Source organism: Nesoenas mayeri (assembly GCF_963082525.1).
Source record: "Nesoenas mayeri genome assembly, chromosome: 2".
Taxonomy (NCBI): domain Eukaryota; kingdom Metazoa; phylum Chordata; class Aves; order Columbiformes; family Columbidae; genus Nesoenas; species Nesoenas mayeri.
In genome coordinates this window covers 39,893,851-39,908,957 of record NC_137543.1, presented here as the reverse complement: position 1 = coordinate 39,908,957, position 15,107 = coordinate 39,893,851, and the positions used below count along the sequence as shown (strand labels likewise).

Below are 15,107 nucleotides of genomic sequence, written 5' to 3'. Positions count from 1 at the left end.
CCTGCTTGCTGCAGAGTGCATCTGTTGCAATGTATAAATGTAGCGTTTTTATTGCTCAAGATCTAACATATTTGCAAAGAAGGACAAACTGTGTATTCCTTGTTCCCAAAGAAATTTTTAAAAGAGTGAAATACTTACGTCTCTAGGGTTTGAGGTTTTTTTCTATTCCTTTGTGTAATATTTAACTTTTATCTAAACTGCTTGGAAAGCAGGAAACAAGAATTTGTGTGTCACTTCAAATTCTGCTGTTAGAGGGCAAGGCCTGAAGTTTCCAAACCTAAATGCTAGCTTGTTTGGAGAGGAGAGCTAATGTAGTTCAAAATAACTTATTTTTGCTTTTAAATCTTCTTATCAGAACAGAAAGTGACGGTATGAAGTTCTGTTACTGAATAGAAAAAATATGAACTTTATTTTTTAAATCATTCTTAGTATCATTAAGAAATCATTTATAAAACTCCCTTGTTGGTTCACCTTTGTGGTGTGGATTGGTAGATAACATTATACTAGAAAAGAGTGATATCTACCCAAAATGACAATGTCTAAAGTTAGCATTCAAGGAACAGCTAAATAAATAAATATCCATGCATCCTGTTGAAAAGTATTCAATGAGGTCTTTAAGATCTGTGTCAGCTAGGATTGGTAGCTCAAGCACATGTGATGTCTGTGGATACTCCATATACTGTAAGTGCAAGGCTTACAATAGTTCTGCTTTATGTAAAGGCCTGAATAAATATTGATACGTGTGTAAGTTCTTATGAGGCTTTTGACTTATAGGCATGTCTCTGAAGAACAATATTTACCTAGGTTAGACCACACAACTAACTTATTTTTTTCCATCTTAGTGATTTAGAATCTAGACGAGAAGTCAAGAAAGAGGAAGGTGAAGCATTTGCACGAGAGCATGGACTTATCTTTATGGAGACATCTGCCAAAACTGCTTCCAATGTAGAGGAGGTAACTCCTGAACACTGATATTTTATTAAAATGCTTACTTTGAATTACACTTCCTTATTTGTACAGATACTATTCCTCTAGGTTTTGGATTCTTTACCTTTGAATTAACTACTCTTATATTATGAGAAAGACAGTGTCTACGTTGTGTCTGATTGCATAGCACTAGTTGTGTTGTTGAAAGTCTAGTAATTAATATACTTTAAAAAAAGTGATCAGAGAAATGGATAAGTCTGTCTGCCCTGAAATCTAAAAAGTAAGACTAAAATAGATGTGGTAGTCCAAAGCAAGCCAAGCTATTGGTATCCTTGCCAGATGTCAATCTAACCTGTTTTAAAGACCTCTAATATTTCACAAGCTCTTCAGAGCAATCTGTTGATACTTGTATTGTTGTTATCTTTTCCCCTCCACTACCTGGCAGGAATCTTCTTTGCTGCAGTTCACACACACAATTCTTTCTGTCCTCTGCAGAGCTGCTGAAGAGATCATTATGTTGGTTGCTGTAGTCCGTTATGTATTTCAATAAGTTTTTCAGTCTTTGCTGCTTTAAAGAACTGAAGTCTTTAGAAGTTTTCTTATAGTTCATATTTCTGGACATAGGCAAGTTTGTACATATCTCACCTTGATTTACTGCCCACCTTTCTTGAAGGGTGGGTATGGTGGGCTGAACTTGAACAGCAGCTAAGTGCCCATCCAGTCACTCGCTCAGTCCCCCTGTCCAGTGGTATGAGGGAGAAAACCAGAAGAGCTGAAGCGAGTAAAAACTCAGGGGCTGAGATAGAGTTTGGTAAATGAAGAGGTGGGGGAAGAGTGTCACTCACAACTTCCCACAAATGGATTGATTGCCAACCAGTCTCTGAGCAACAGCTATTTTAGAAACACCACCCTTTGGTTCTTATTGTTGAGCATGATGTCACATAATATGAAATGTCCCTTAGGTCAGTTCTGGTGAGCGGTCCTGGCTGTGCTGACACATGGCCAACATCTCCCTCCCCCCACATTTTGCTTACTCTAAGCCTAATTGCTGCAGGGAGGAGAGTAAGAAACAGAACCTTGACACTGTGTAAGCACTGCTCATTGGTAGCTGAAACTTTGGTGTGTGATCAACACTGTTTTAGTCACAAATCCAAAACACAGCACCATACAGGCTGCTGTAAAGAAAACTGACTCCATCCTAGCCAGACACACTACAGTGGTGGACAAAGAGCTCCCACTGATGTGTCAGTGCTGTGTAAAGCAGAAAGATTGCTTCACATGTCTTTCAGGCCCATGTAGTTCATACATCCGCACTTACTAACCTTTTTTTACAATAGCATGACACAGTTCAACTTCTTGTACTACATAATCTGCCCTTACTGTTTTCCTAAGTGTGAAATGGTGGACAACCAATGAGGTATTCTTTTAGCGGTAAAGCCTTCTAGTTTTGAAATATTTAGTAACAGCTTCCACCAACTTCATTCTGGTTTGTTACTGCCTGATTCTAACATTAACACCTCTTTCCATGTCAAAAAATACATGCTGGTGAACGAGTTATCTGTTACTTAGTGCATCTCTGATTATCAGGAGGAAAATGAACATAAAGATTTTTTTGTCAAAAAAAGTTCAAATAGAATCCTCTCCTGATGATGATACAAGTGAATAATTGCATGCATGTACTAACTTTCTAATTCTGATGGAAAAGATTTAGGCTGTAATCCTTTTTAGTGACAATCAAATGCACTCTTTTTTAGTGTTGAGTAAGAATACCATATAGAGGTGGCATGATCTGGAGTAGTTACAGCTGAAGGAGCGAAATCTTAATCTTTAAGCCAGTAAAAATAAGTGAGGAGAAATAATAGGCACAGTAGGTGAAAGATAGCACTTTGTGGACAAAAGATGAGACCATTTTAATTTTAATATTGATCCTGGACTGTTCACTGTCAAAGAAAAAATAGAAGGGAATGAGGAAAGAAATTGTGTGCAGTGGGCAACAGTTAAGGAAAGAACAAGAAGTGTGCAAAATGGAGGCAAATCTAACAAGCCTTCAGTACTTGACTTCAGGACTGGGAAGAAATGGTGGTTTTGTGACTGCCTGGGGATGTAGAACTTTAACAGTAAGAACAACATTTGAGGTAATTCAGCTAAAATGAGATGAAGTCTTAAGCAGACAAAATCTGTGGCCCTGTGTCCAGCAATGTTATCTTAAGTGCTAGCAACGGAGAACATTTTTACTGACTTCGTTGGGCGACTAAGGGCTAAGAAAGTATTTTCCTATAAAGAATATGTATGTATACTGTTGAATTTTTGCATTGATGGAAGTAGACTGCATCTTCAGTGATTTCTGATCTGTATCACTAGTGCCTTCCTATCTTTACATTAAAAAAAAAGAGAAAAAATCTTGAAATCTTGGATTGGAGATGTTCAGTAAAGTACAGACTGAGCATTGCTGTTGGCTTTCTCGCAGCAGAACACATGGAAATGTTTTTGATTTATGCTGAAAGGAGTCTATTGTTAACGGTTAGAATCTTGTTTATCATACCAGTTCTGCTTTTTTGGATTGTGGATCAGGGGCTTGTATACTCTGAAGTACTGTTTGCAGAATTCCGTGGCACTTGTTTTGTCCCCCAAAGAAAACACTGTGATGCCTGTTGGTAGACTTTTCACTTGGATATGCGTTAAGGCTGAGGTCCAAACCCCAGGCATGTTTGCACTTGTTTTACCCATGACATCAGTCAGTTTCCTACCTTGCATTAAAATTACACATAATAATTAAGAATTTTTTCTCTCATTTGTAAGAGACATTAACAATTTTATCACTTCTGTTTCTTCACTGGTAGTTCAACAACAGTGTGTAACTGCTAATTGGAGTCTTACCTCAAGAGTGTGGGTCAGAGCTTCTGGAGTAGTTTTTGCTTAGACAGGGTCTAACACTTGTAGAGGCAGAATAGAATCACCTCCATGAACTCAGCGTGACCTTGCAGTCTCCTATAGTACTTACCTTTTTGTCCCTGCAATATCATTTGTTTGAACACTTTTACATGCACTGATTCCAAAGAAGTGAAGATACCTAGCCATATTTGGGATGCTGGAACTTTGTGTATTCTTGCACTCCAGACTGCTACTTTTTAATAATAATTAATGTGATCAACCTGAAGCAAGAGAGTTTCCTGGCTACTGGTCAGACCAGAACCAGATACCATCACTGTTCAGAAGCTGATCTCACTTGAGTTGTGCTGGTGTATCACTGAATCCTGGTGTGGGAGTTGGTTTGAATAAATTGTTTCCCATATGGAGGGGATGCTATAGCTGTATGCCAAGCTTTTGTTTTAAGAGTATTGTCTTTGTTATTCCAGGTCGTCTGCACGTAAATAGAATGTGATAATGGATCCATTATTTAGGGTTAAATCTGAATAGACTAGTGGTTTTGACTGAGCAGTGAAGCACTTCTGCTACATGAAGTTGGGTAGTCATTCAGTTTTTTTGTTTCAGCTGTAACTTAATTTTCTCTTCAGGCAAATTCTTTCATATTTTTGCTTAAATAGATAATGAATATTCAGAACTCCTGCAGCTTCAACAGCAGTACTACTTGATCACAGATAAGAGAAGGAGGATGGCCTTTGTAATATTCTGAAGGGTGAAAATCCCAATGGAGAAATGAGGTTTTTAGCAGCTTCCAAAACTGAACCAATTTTTAAAAGTGTGTTTTATTTCCCCTCCTCACCCTCACTAAACACCACTAATTGCTGGTAAACAAACAGTTGTTCAACCTGATAATACAGTTACCAGGGATCTGGTCAATAAAACTTGAAAATCCAAGGATGTTAGTAGTTTTCATAGCGAGGTTATGTGACACACAGATGTAATCAGACTAAAACTTGCAAATCAGCAGGATTTCTGGTTCATGGGAGTTTAAAAAAATAAGATAAACCTGACTGTTTGGTTTGTTTTAGCTTGTATCAAGCCCAGTATTCCTTCAAATTCCTTGAAATCCAAGTTCTGTGAACTTTTGGCTGCATGAGGCTGTTGCTTCAGCTGGTTGCACCCATGAGAAAACAGAGGTGAAGCTCATGTCAGCTCAGCTGTGGGAGAGAGCAAGGGCAGGACATCTGGCTCCTGTGAAGATTCACAGCTTTTACCTCCTTGTGGCAAGCCCTTGGACTGTGTCCCAGCTCTGCAGTAAGGAACACTGGCTCTGCCACAGTTCCTAGGATTTCTGGTCATCCCACAGTATAATCAGAATAAAAAGTCTCAGTTAATTGAGGATTTCAGACTTCACAGAAAAGCATGAAAAGTATTTTATGGCTGCCTGCCTAAGCTGTAGATTCTACTGGAGAGATGGATCTTTAGTTCTAGAGTTTCTTCTTCTTTGCTCAGCTATCCTGTACTTTATCACTGCTCAACAGCAGCTGCAGGACTTAGAGACACCTCAAGCTCTAGTAATGTGCATCTTTCCAATAAGTTTATGAGAAAGATTGCATTTCAATGGGTCCACATAAACAAACTGCTGTCAAGTTCTGTTGTGTGCCTGTGGACCTTTACTTCAAAAATAAGACTACAAATGTGTTGGGGTGCTTTATGGTGTGTACATTTATTATGTACGACCTTCCTACTGTTTGGTAATTAACCCTCTTTAGTCTCCTAGACTTATTTCTGAAGGATCATTTAGTCGTAAAAAGTATGATCTTACTGTGCGTAAAACTGCTGCTCAGAGCTTTGGGATCTCACTCTAAGTGGCCATCCAGCACCACTTACATACTGGGATGGTGAGTGCTTTGAGGGTAAATCCATTTGTGGTCCATGTTGTTACTGTTTCCAAATACTTTATTTAATACTGGAGTAATCTAACTATATTGTATCTTACTGATTAAAGATAGGAAATTGGGAAGGAGGATGAAATTCTAGGTGTTGGCTGGTCACAGACGTGAGGGTTGTGATTCAGAATTTGTAAGATATTTACCCTTTAAGAATTCCCCATTTAGTTTTAAGAAAGCATTAAGAAATAATCGCTGCCCAATTTGTATTTCAAAGCACTAAATTTAATTTTAGTATTGCCACCAGAGGGCAGCGTGTTACACGAGCTGGCAGTACAGAACCTGATCTATTCTCACTTTAAGCAAAGATGAACTTATAAAATCTGATACTTGAAAAGTATCAGTGATTCATTTGCAAGTTTTCCCTGTTATGTTCAGCTTGTAGCAAAGTCCTCAAATACTCAGCATGGCATTAGCTTTCTGAGAAAGACATGATGTTACTGACACCTGCCAAGTGAAAACTAAATGTAGATGTTCTAGAACATGCGTTCTGGTGCCCTTAGCTTATTATAATTCCTGCATACAACTTCCATGAGGCAGAGGTATCTTATTCCCATATTTTCTGCATTGTTTTTACTGGTTACAGAATTAATTCTCCCTGGTTTTGTCTCCAGGGTGTTAAACCTACGTTACTCGTTTACTTTGTGTGATAAAATGGATGTCAAAGTTGATTTAATTCCATGTTCAGTGTTTTTAGGATTAATTTATCTTAAATGCAGCATTTGTATTGTTTGGTAGTTGAATTTCTGTGTTTTGGGTTGTTTACGGCTTTTTTTGAGGTGAGAATTGTGAGACTTGACATGTTGATTCCCACACAGGAACATGTTCTGGGAAACTCCTCATACAAATCATTTGAAGTGATATTATGCTGGTATATTTGGACTCAAAAACCTCCTTCATTAACTTTGTGGTTTGTCCAGGTGTGACACAACAGGCAGATCACATCTTACAAGATTCACTTTCCAACTTGTACAGTAATGTAATTTTCCTTGGCAGAGTATTATGATTATTTGAGAAGCTACTTATAATGTGAACACATTGAAAAACATGTTATATTAAAACCACTCAATAGCTTGTATCCAACCTTTTTTAATGGTGTGGTAAAGATATATTCAGTAGTCTCACGCATAAAAGCATCAGTAATTTGTAACTTAGAAAGATTAAAACCAAGAGTTAAACATTAAATGTAGACATTTTCCAGAAGCTACATTGTTTTCTTTAATTTTCCTGAAGTGTAGTCTAGAATTTTTATATTTGGAAGTCTAACTTACTGTTTATGCAAAAGTTTCTCTCTCACTTTTATGAGTAATGGGGGTACTCTGTACCAGGGCCTTGCCATCTTTCAGGTGACTGAGTATAAATCCAGATTGAATCGGTTCCTACCTCTCCTAAGCTAGTGAAAATGAGCCTGGACCTGAGCTGGTTTGGGCTGGAGGTGCTCGAGTATCTTTATATGGCGCTTTAGTAAGGGCAGCGTTACAGGAACGTACAGCGCAACCGCGGTGGGCTTGGTAGGCAGCCAGCCAAGTCCTCATGAGGACTGGTGGAGCTCTTGTGTTGTGTGGAAGTGGCTGAACTGCACCTGGATCCAAGTAGGCGTGTTGAAGGGCTACAGCTGTGTTCTTGCAGTCCCTTGCACATGGTCTAATAAATCCAAACTGGATTTGAGGGGAAACTGCTCTGTCTCTCTGCATCCGTGGCTCAGTTAATCTGCAAATAGGATAAACGGCCCATAAATAATTGAGAGTTTAGAGTATACTGTGTGTTCCAGATAACAGTTAGAACATGCAGTATTAGAAGAGATTTTTAGAAGAAGTCAATTATACCAAGTTCACCCTCTTGTCCTTGCTAACTGGGGCACTAGTGTGCAATGCCAAAATCTGATATAAAATTCTTAAAGCAAGTAGACTGCTGTTTTCAGTAAAGTTCTCAGGTGGGTTATTTTGAGTCTGCTTATACTTTGAAGCATAAGCCAACTTAAAATAGACGGATGCAAGAAACAAATGGAAGGCTCAAGGGATGCAAGTATCTTATCATGGCTGATTAGTAGTACTTTTTCAGAATCCATACCAACTGAAGAAAACATGAGGTAGACTTATTATGCACTATATTCTTGTGAAACCATTGTTTTCAAATAGGAATTATTTAGATGACCCAGTGCAGCCTGGCATATTGCCATGCAGAATAACAGTACGTGCTGTTTGAACACTAATACGTGGTGCACCAGAACTGCTGATGGAAATGTGGTAATCAGATTATGTCTTTTCAAGACAACTGAAATGATAGGGCTGAGGTGAATGGAATATTTTGATTTTTCAGATCAACAGTTTCTTAGGCAGTATGATTACGATTAAAATAACCTGTACTGAACTTGATAGGGTTTTTTTGCTTTATGCGGTATGTGTGTAGTAATTGGGGGGTGAGGGAGTAGCGTTAAATTACACAGTGTTTTCAAGTGTGTTTTATTATTTTTTGTGAGCATAGATGCATTCCTGCAGTAATCTGTTCTTGAGTGTAGCATCCGGAAGGTATTTTATACTGAGCTGTGCTAGTTTGGAGTTTGTAGTCTGTTAAAATTCTAGTTTTGTTGGTCTAAAGTAATTTGTATAGATTCAACATAATTCTCATGAAATTAATTCTAAGAGCCTTGGTGTATTTAGCCAACATCATCTAGAATTGTTAGGCGTGCCAATTGTTAAGTGCTTGTTTACATGAAGTTATCATAACACATTTTTAAGACTTCGAGTTCTGTTTAATGTCCCGCTGAAATAGAAGCAAGTATCCTCACAGATTCCAGCTGTGTGAATTTCCAAAGTTTTTTACTTATACCTTTCACTAGGCCCATATATAAGGCCATTACAATAATTAGTGTGTTATCAGAAACCAAGATAAGTTTGTATTTTTTTCTTACATTGAAAACTGCAGTTTCTGAGGAATTTGAATCAATTCATAGTTGGCCAAAAGCCAATTTTTCTCCTGAACTCTAATGCGTGTTTGAAAAACGAACTCACTTCCTAAGTGCCTTGTGAATCTGCAATGATTAATTCTTCTCATTATTTTGCTGCAAATTCTCATGACCCTCTGTGATGATTCGATCACCCACTTAGAGTTTATGCATATTCATATCTTTCCGCTCCTGCTGCAGTCGTTGGAGTCTCCTTCACTGGCTGTGGTGTGTGCTTGGTGCAGTAATTGAGCTGCAGTAGATTGATTACTCTGGGGAGCTGTAAGGCCTTTAAAGGTGAAAACATATCAGTCCTGTTAATTAGGAAACAAAGCTCTGGTGGCAAGTTCAGCAGTCAAATGCTTCCAGTGTAGAAATGAGGAAAGGTATGATTTGTTCCTCTCCATGAACCCTATTTACTTTTTTGTATTTGAATTAGACCTGTATTTGCTGTAATAGGCTTATGCAGAAGATAGCATATCTTGTATGACTGCATGGTGTTGGTATTTTAAAACAAAAAGAACTATATGTTGACTGTAATCTTTATGTGGTATATGATTTATTGTAATTTTTTAGATACTTTAATCACCTCTTAAGTTATACATTATTTTAGGTATTAATTGACCTATGAAGTTAAATGAGAGACAAAAAATTGAATCATTGATTGTAAACTTCAACTAAAAACATATCATTCACTATCTCAGGCCTGAATGTCAAAGTCTTTTCTCTGAATTAAAACAATAGATTTTCAGAAATCATAATAAAACCTGGGGCCTCTCCTTTCTACTATTAAGATGTCTATTGCCTATTGTGTGCAAGATTAATTAAAGAGAACACGTTCTTAAAATTAGGTGAATATTAAATGATAGCATAAGGTTTCATCCAGCAGACAGCATCCTTACATCATCATTGTAAGTACCCTGTGGTTTTATGTTGCTAAGCACTCTAATCTAGAGTGGCCTATTACAAAGATATTAAGGGTAGGGGAAACCATCTGCCACACAATCTATCCATAAGGGTCAGAAATAAATAATTTAAAAGTAATTTATATATCTTAAAAACCACTTTTTCCCTGTAATTACTGGACAACAGATTGTGGAATACAGATGCTATGAAAATGTCACTGTTTTTGTAAACAGCATGTGATCCATCGCTACTTCAGGGTAGGTTATAGGATGCTGTTGTCTTACCTGTTCCTGCTGAGGTCAGGAAGAAATGTCTTACTGAAACAATTGCACATGAGATTGGATTCCAATTAGTGGATCTTACACCAAAGGATATCGCCTTCATTGTGTTGTTTTGTTTTTTTTCCCTGTATTTTAGGCATTTATTAACACTGCAAAGGAGATCTATGAGAAAATCCAGGAAGGAGTTTTTGACATAAACAACGAGGTAACTTCTAGTACTCTGAACACTTTTTATTTCTTTGGGGTATTTTGGTGTTTCTGTGTGTGTGGTTTTGTTTGTTTAAGTCCAAAATTCACCTTCCTAGCAGGCTGGACAGCAAAATATTTGTCTGTTCCATTTGGATATAGAATTGTCTGCCATTGTGATAAAAATGGATTAAAATAAGTGACCCTATCCATCCATGAAGCATCACAAAATAATATAAATCCCCAAAAGAGAAGAAAATCCACTTTCATCCACTTCTCCATATGGTGTCATCTGTTTTCAAAGATAATTTTCCACTATGTAAATGGGGGACCATGTTGATATGCCAGATGCACTCCATGAGCTGTCCAGTGTAGGGGAGGGATTGCTTTGAGAGTTACATAAAAGACTTTTGAAATGTTCCTGGTTTAGGTGGCTGGATTCTGTAGGGAATAAAAGATTAGCCATTTTGCCTATGCACATTACTGAAATTACAGATTATCAGGCCTGTCTCTTTGCTTGTTTGGGGTGGGAGTGGGGAGGTGGAGCAGGGAGTGCTTTTGTAATGCAAGAGCCTGGAAAGACCTATAATGTGTCTCTTGAATTTTGAAATGATTGTACTGATGAAAACCTTAAGCAGTTAGGAGAGAGGTTCATGGCCATAGAAAAAGCAGATTCAAATTCAGTGGTAGTCAGCAGACATATTAGGATCATATAGAAATGTTAAGATCATATAGAAATGTTAAGATCATATAAGCTCTCTGTTAACATTTGCATAAAAAGTCACTACATAAAGTTTAAATTTGACCATGTGAAGTGGCGAGTCCTTTCTGGTGCCAAGGTTTTTTGTTGTGGTTTGTTGTTTTGGTCTTGTTTTTTTTTAATCGTGTATGTCCGTAAACATTGTCAGTGAGGTGCTTAGTGAAACCACATGTGGAAATCTGCACTGCCACTCTGTGTTCCACACATGTTCTGGGAATAGCTGCATTCTCTGTCTGGGACTGTCAGTCTGACAGTTCCCTTAAGCGTGATAGTCCTTGCAGAATTGTTCAAAGAGCAGTGAGGAAATTGGTAGGGCCCAATTAAATAGCTTCACCTCTTTCTGCTTAATATATTTCAAAATGAGAAAATTTAGACTATTGAAAATATTGCTATTACGATTTTAGAGAGGAAACAATGAAAAACTTTGGTAGGATGCATAGTATTTGCATTAGGAAACTTGTAGCTAACTGAGGCCTGAAATTAGGAAACTTGTACCTAACTAAGACTTGAATAGTAATCCTTCAAGGATGCTAATCCTGACTAGAAAATGTGCGTGTGCTGTTTTGATGAAAAAATTTTAAAATTCACCTTAGTGATTAAAAACAGAAAATTTTTCTTGAGCATTTTTCCTAAAGAAAATGCGCTCAGTAATGCAACATAAATTGGACAGTAATCAGGGTGTCTGAAAATGCTCATTGTGTCTGTCGAGTTTCATATAGTAGCTGACTGCTGTACTGTGCCTTGTGGAGCTTTGATTGCCGGCTGCTGTCAGGAGCCAACGGTCCATGCTATTTATTTGGCTTTATGCCAAGGCTGGCTCCTTGATTCCTCAAGAAGTTGCTATCAGCCCAGAGGGGGCAAAACCAATGAGCCATAGGGCAAGCTTTTTATTAAAGAGGAGTCAAAGAGCGAAAAGAAACCACATCAGCTGCTGTCAATACTGAGCTAGTGCCAGAAACCCCAAGGCTACTACTGTTGCAGAACAACTGCCAAGCACTATAAATCTGAGATTTACTGTGACGCAAAGTTTCCTTAAGAGCTTAATTTCTGAAGCTACTGTATTACTTTGAGAAAAGTGCTGTATTTTTAGGTAAAATCCACTTGAGGGAGTGAGGGTTAAGATATAAGTGTGATTTTGATGAATGAAAGAGCTGCGCTGTGTGTGGGTTCTTGGCAAGTAGCCATGTCTTTCGGGATCATAGAAATTATTGATGACACAGAACACTTGTATGCCCTTAGCCTCTACAGCTGATTCAACACAGAAAGAAATGCTGTCTAGAGAGGAAAAGTTTTATATTAAACTATTAAACTAATGGAGGTTTTGGTGAGGGGGAGAGGTTACATGTTTCTGGCAAGTGCTACGTATTTTTAAAGCCTTATGCCCAATAGTACTTACATACAATTCTTGCTCTGTTTTCATGTTAGGAGTTTAAGGTGAAGAGTTTAACATAGAGATAAAATGGAAATGAGAAGGAAACCATCTTCCTTTACATTATATTTAATCACCAAGGACATATTGCTTTTATATATATATATAAATGTTGCTATATTCATTGCCTACATTTGGAAAACTTGCTATATTGATCTTCTAAAAAAAAAAGAAAAAAACTTTTCAAGTATATTAGTGTTCTAAAATAATTCTGCTGTGTGTTAAACTTCATTGCAGGCAAATGGCATAAAAATTGGCCCTCAACATGCTGCCACTAATGCAACACTTGCAGGCAATCAGGGAGGACAACAAGCTGGAGGAGGCTGCTGTTGAGCCTGTTTTTACTTTCTAGCTGCCTGGATGGGGCCTACTAACTTGTTTGTTCACCCTTCCCTCCCCCCGCCCCGCTCGCCTCCACTTCTATTCAACTGAGACATGAAACTTGTAAGTTGGTTTCCTGTTGCAGAAGAAGACTTTATCCTTCAAATTCTTGTATAACTTTGAATAAATGGTTAATGTTCACTTAAAGACAGATTTTGGAGATTGTATTCATATCTATTTACATTTGATTTCTAGGTCAATTGATGTGATTATTTTTGTTAAATGTTGTCTTGTGCCCTTGACTACGAACTGAATTGTATTAAACACTACAAAGTCATCTGAGTATTTTAATCAGTTTGTGTAGTTAGGTTTCCCAGCTCCTGCGGTTACCTAATGTTTAATATTGTAGAGCTGTCCTCAAGTTTTTTGTCAATTTTCAAGGCTATAAAGAGAAGCGGAAGGACTCTTTTAATTCTGTATTTATCACTTTCTGTATATATAGTTTAATAACCTGCTTGGGTGTACTTGCCAAGCTAGAATTCTTTAATGCATTTGCATAAATTCTATACTACTTAGAGCTTGGAAACTACAGAAGCATTAATAGAAATTGCTTGGATGCTAAATTTTAAGCCTTTTTGACATTGTTAGCATGTTCATCCTCCCCTGTCATTATCCTGAAGTCCAAGAGAAATGCTTAATGTATATTACTAGAGGCTAAATACGTGCTATCTATTTTAATGCCAAATGTTTGCTGTTTGTCCACAATTTCCACAGCACCTCTTCAGAAATGGATTAGCTGTTTGCCTTAATGAATACGATAGGTAAAAGCAGAGTATGAAGGAAAAGTAGAGGAGGGGTTGATAAATTTAAAATGGCACATTATAAAAATGCTCATCTTTTCTTAATTCTTTTTTCTCACTTGTTTACCACTTGATTTCTGGGTATATTTTTCATGCAAGGACAGTTTTTTCAACCTAAATGTACAGTGGTTGTGTAAAGTTTTCTTTTAGTGACAACTTGTAATCCTAAATATATGGTAAGCATCTTGTCTATTGTGAAGAGGGTGTGAAAATAAAATCTGCCTATTTGGAAATCTTGATGAAAATCAAACCTAGAAATGCTTTGGTACTTATTATGGTGGGTGGTCAAGGGGGATGTTTTGCCTCAAATGGAAGGGTTGCAACAATGCAAAACAAAATCCTGTGTTTAAGTGTTTATTTGTCAAGTACAAAATATTCATGTCTCTTTTCCTACAAATGAGGAAACAACTGAGTTTCCACCTCATCCTATTTATATAAATTGCAGATGAAAGGGTGACACTAATGCTAGGCCATGCTTCATGTATCTAAAAAAAAGGGGGGGGCGGGAGGGGCAATGACTGCAAAACTTTTGTGTTACTGGACCACTACTCACTGCAACACAATACTGGGGGGACATGGATCCTCATGTCATCCATTCTTATTGTCAGACCTTTAACATCGGAAGTGAATAAACTTCAGCCTGACAGGTGTAACATAGCAGTGGTTATGAGATTAAATAAAGTTTAAAAAAACATGTGAAACTTTTTGTTTGTATGTGGGGGAAGGGAAAACTGATAAGGATTTATATCAATTGCTGGCTTCAAATCTTTCTTACACATTCAGAATCATTATTAGCCATGTAATATCATTTTTTCAACTATTTAAATTCATAAGAGGGTACATATTTACATACTTTCAACTGTTAACTGTTCATTACGTAATGTTTATAAAACACAAACACTTGTTGCTTCAGTTGAAGTTTGAAACTTGTGTTGCATGACAGTGAAACCACAGGACTGAATTGCATTGATGCCAAGGGAAAACTGCCTCGGAATAACTAGATGCTTACAAGTAGAAAGGAAGGAACAAGAGTGCTTGTTTGAATTAACGGTTCGAAGATGTTTTTGGAGCTAGCAACATTGCAGAATTCTATAGTTTGAGATGAAAGTATGCTCTTCTATAGCAGCCTCAGTTATATTACAAATGGGAATAAATTTGTCATAGCTGTAAAAACTGCCCCTGTTCAGGGAGCAGGGAAGGGGAATTGTACCTGAGAAGAACAGAAATGCATTTTGTTTTAAGTGGTGATGATTTATGAAACTAAAGCTTCTGACAGCCACTCATTTTCTGAAAGCATGGAAGATGTGTAGGATTGACCAGGAATCTAGGGCTATTATAGCAAAGAGCCGCCAGTGGTTGTGGGTTGTTTGTGTGGTGTTTTTTTTTGAGGGGGGAAGGGGCAATGGGAGCGTGGTCTGACTTACTATAGTCATGTGTGCTTACCAGTTTTTGGTGGTGGTGGTTTTTTGTTTTTATGCTGCTGGTTGGTCCTGGCTTATATGCCAGTCTTTGACTGTGCATTAAGAATCTGGTACTTTCAAAGAGGAGCAAGAGCAAAACTGAAGTTTCCTCAGATTCTGGCTGGCTTTTTGTCACAAGCTTTGCGCATACATAATCCTTTTGTTGCCAGGTAGAAATCTGTATTTTTGTTGTTTTTGAGAAGCCGCTGATCCTGTTTT

At 37.6% G+C, this 15,107-nt stretch overlaps 1 protein-coding gene across 1 annotated transcript in view; it reads left to right on the top strand.

Moving 5' to 3' along the window:
• RAB2A (RAB2A, member RAS oncogene family) overlaps positions 1–13,903 on the top strand; it is a 42,721-nt gene extending 28,818 nt beyond the window's left edge. Inside the window, exons 7-9 of the mRNA XM_080364293.1 lie at positions 843–954; positions 10,009–10,077; positions 12,485–13,903. Coding sequence (XP_080220419.1) covers positions 843–954; positions 10,009–10,077; positions 12,485–12,580 — 277 coding nt within the window. The 3' untranslated portion in view covers positions 12,581–13,903. The remainder of the gene's footprint in view (positions 1–842; positions 955–10,008; positions 10,078–12,484) is intronic.
• Positions 13,904–15,107: the final 1,204 nt, after the last annotated feature.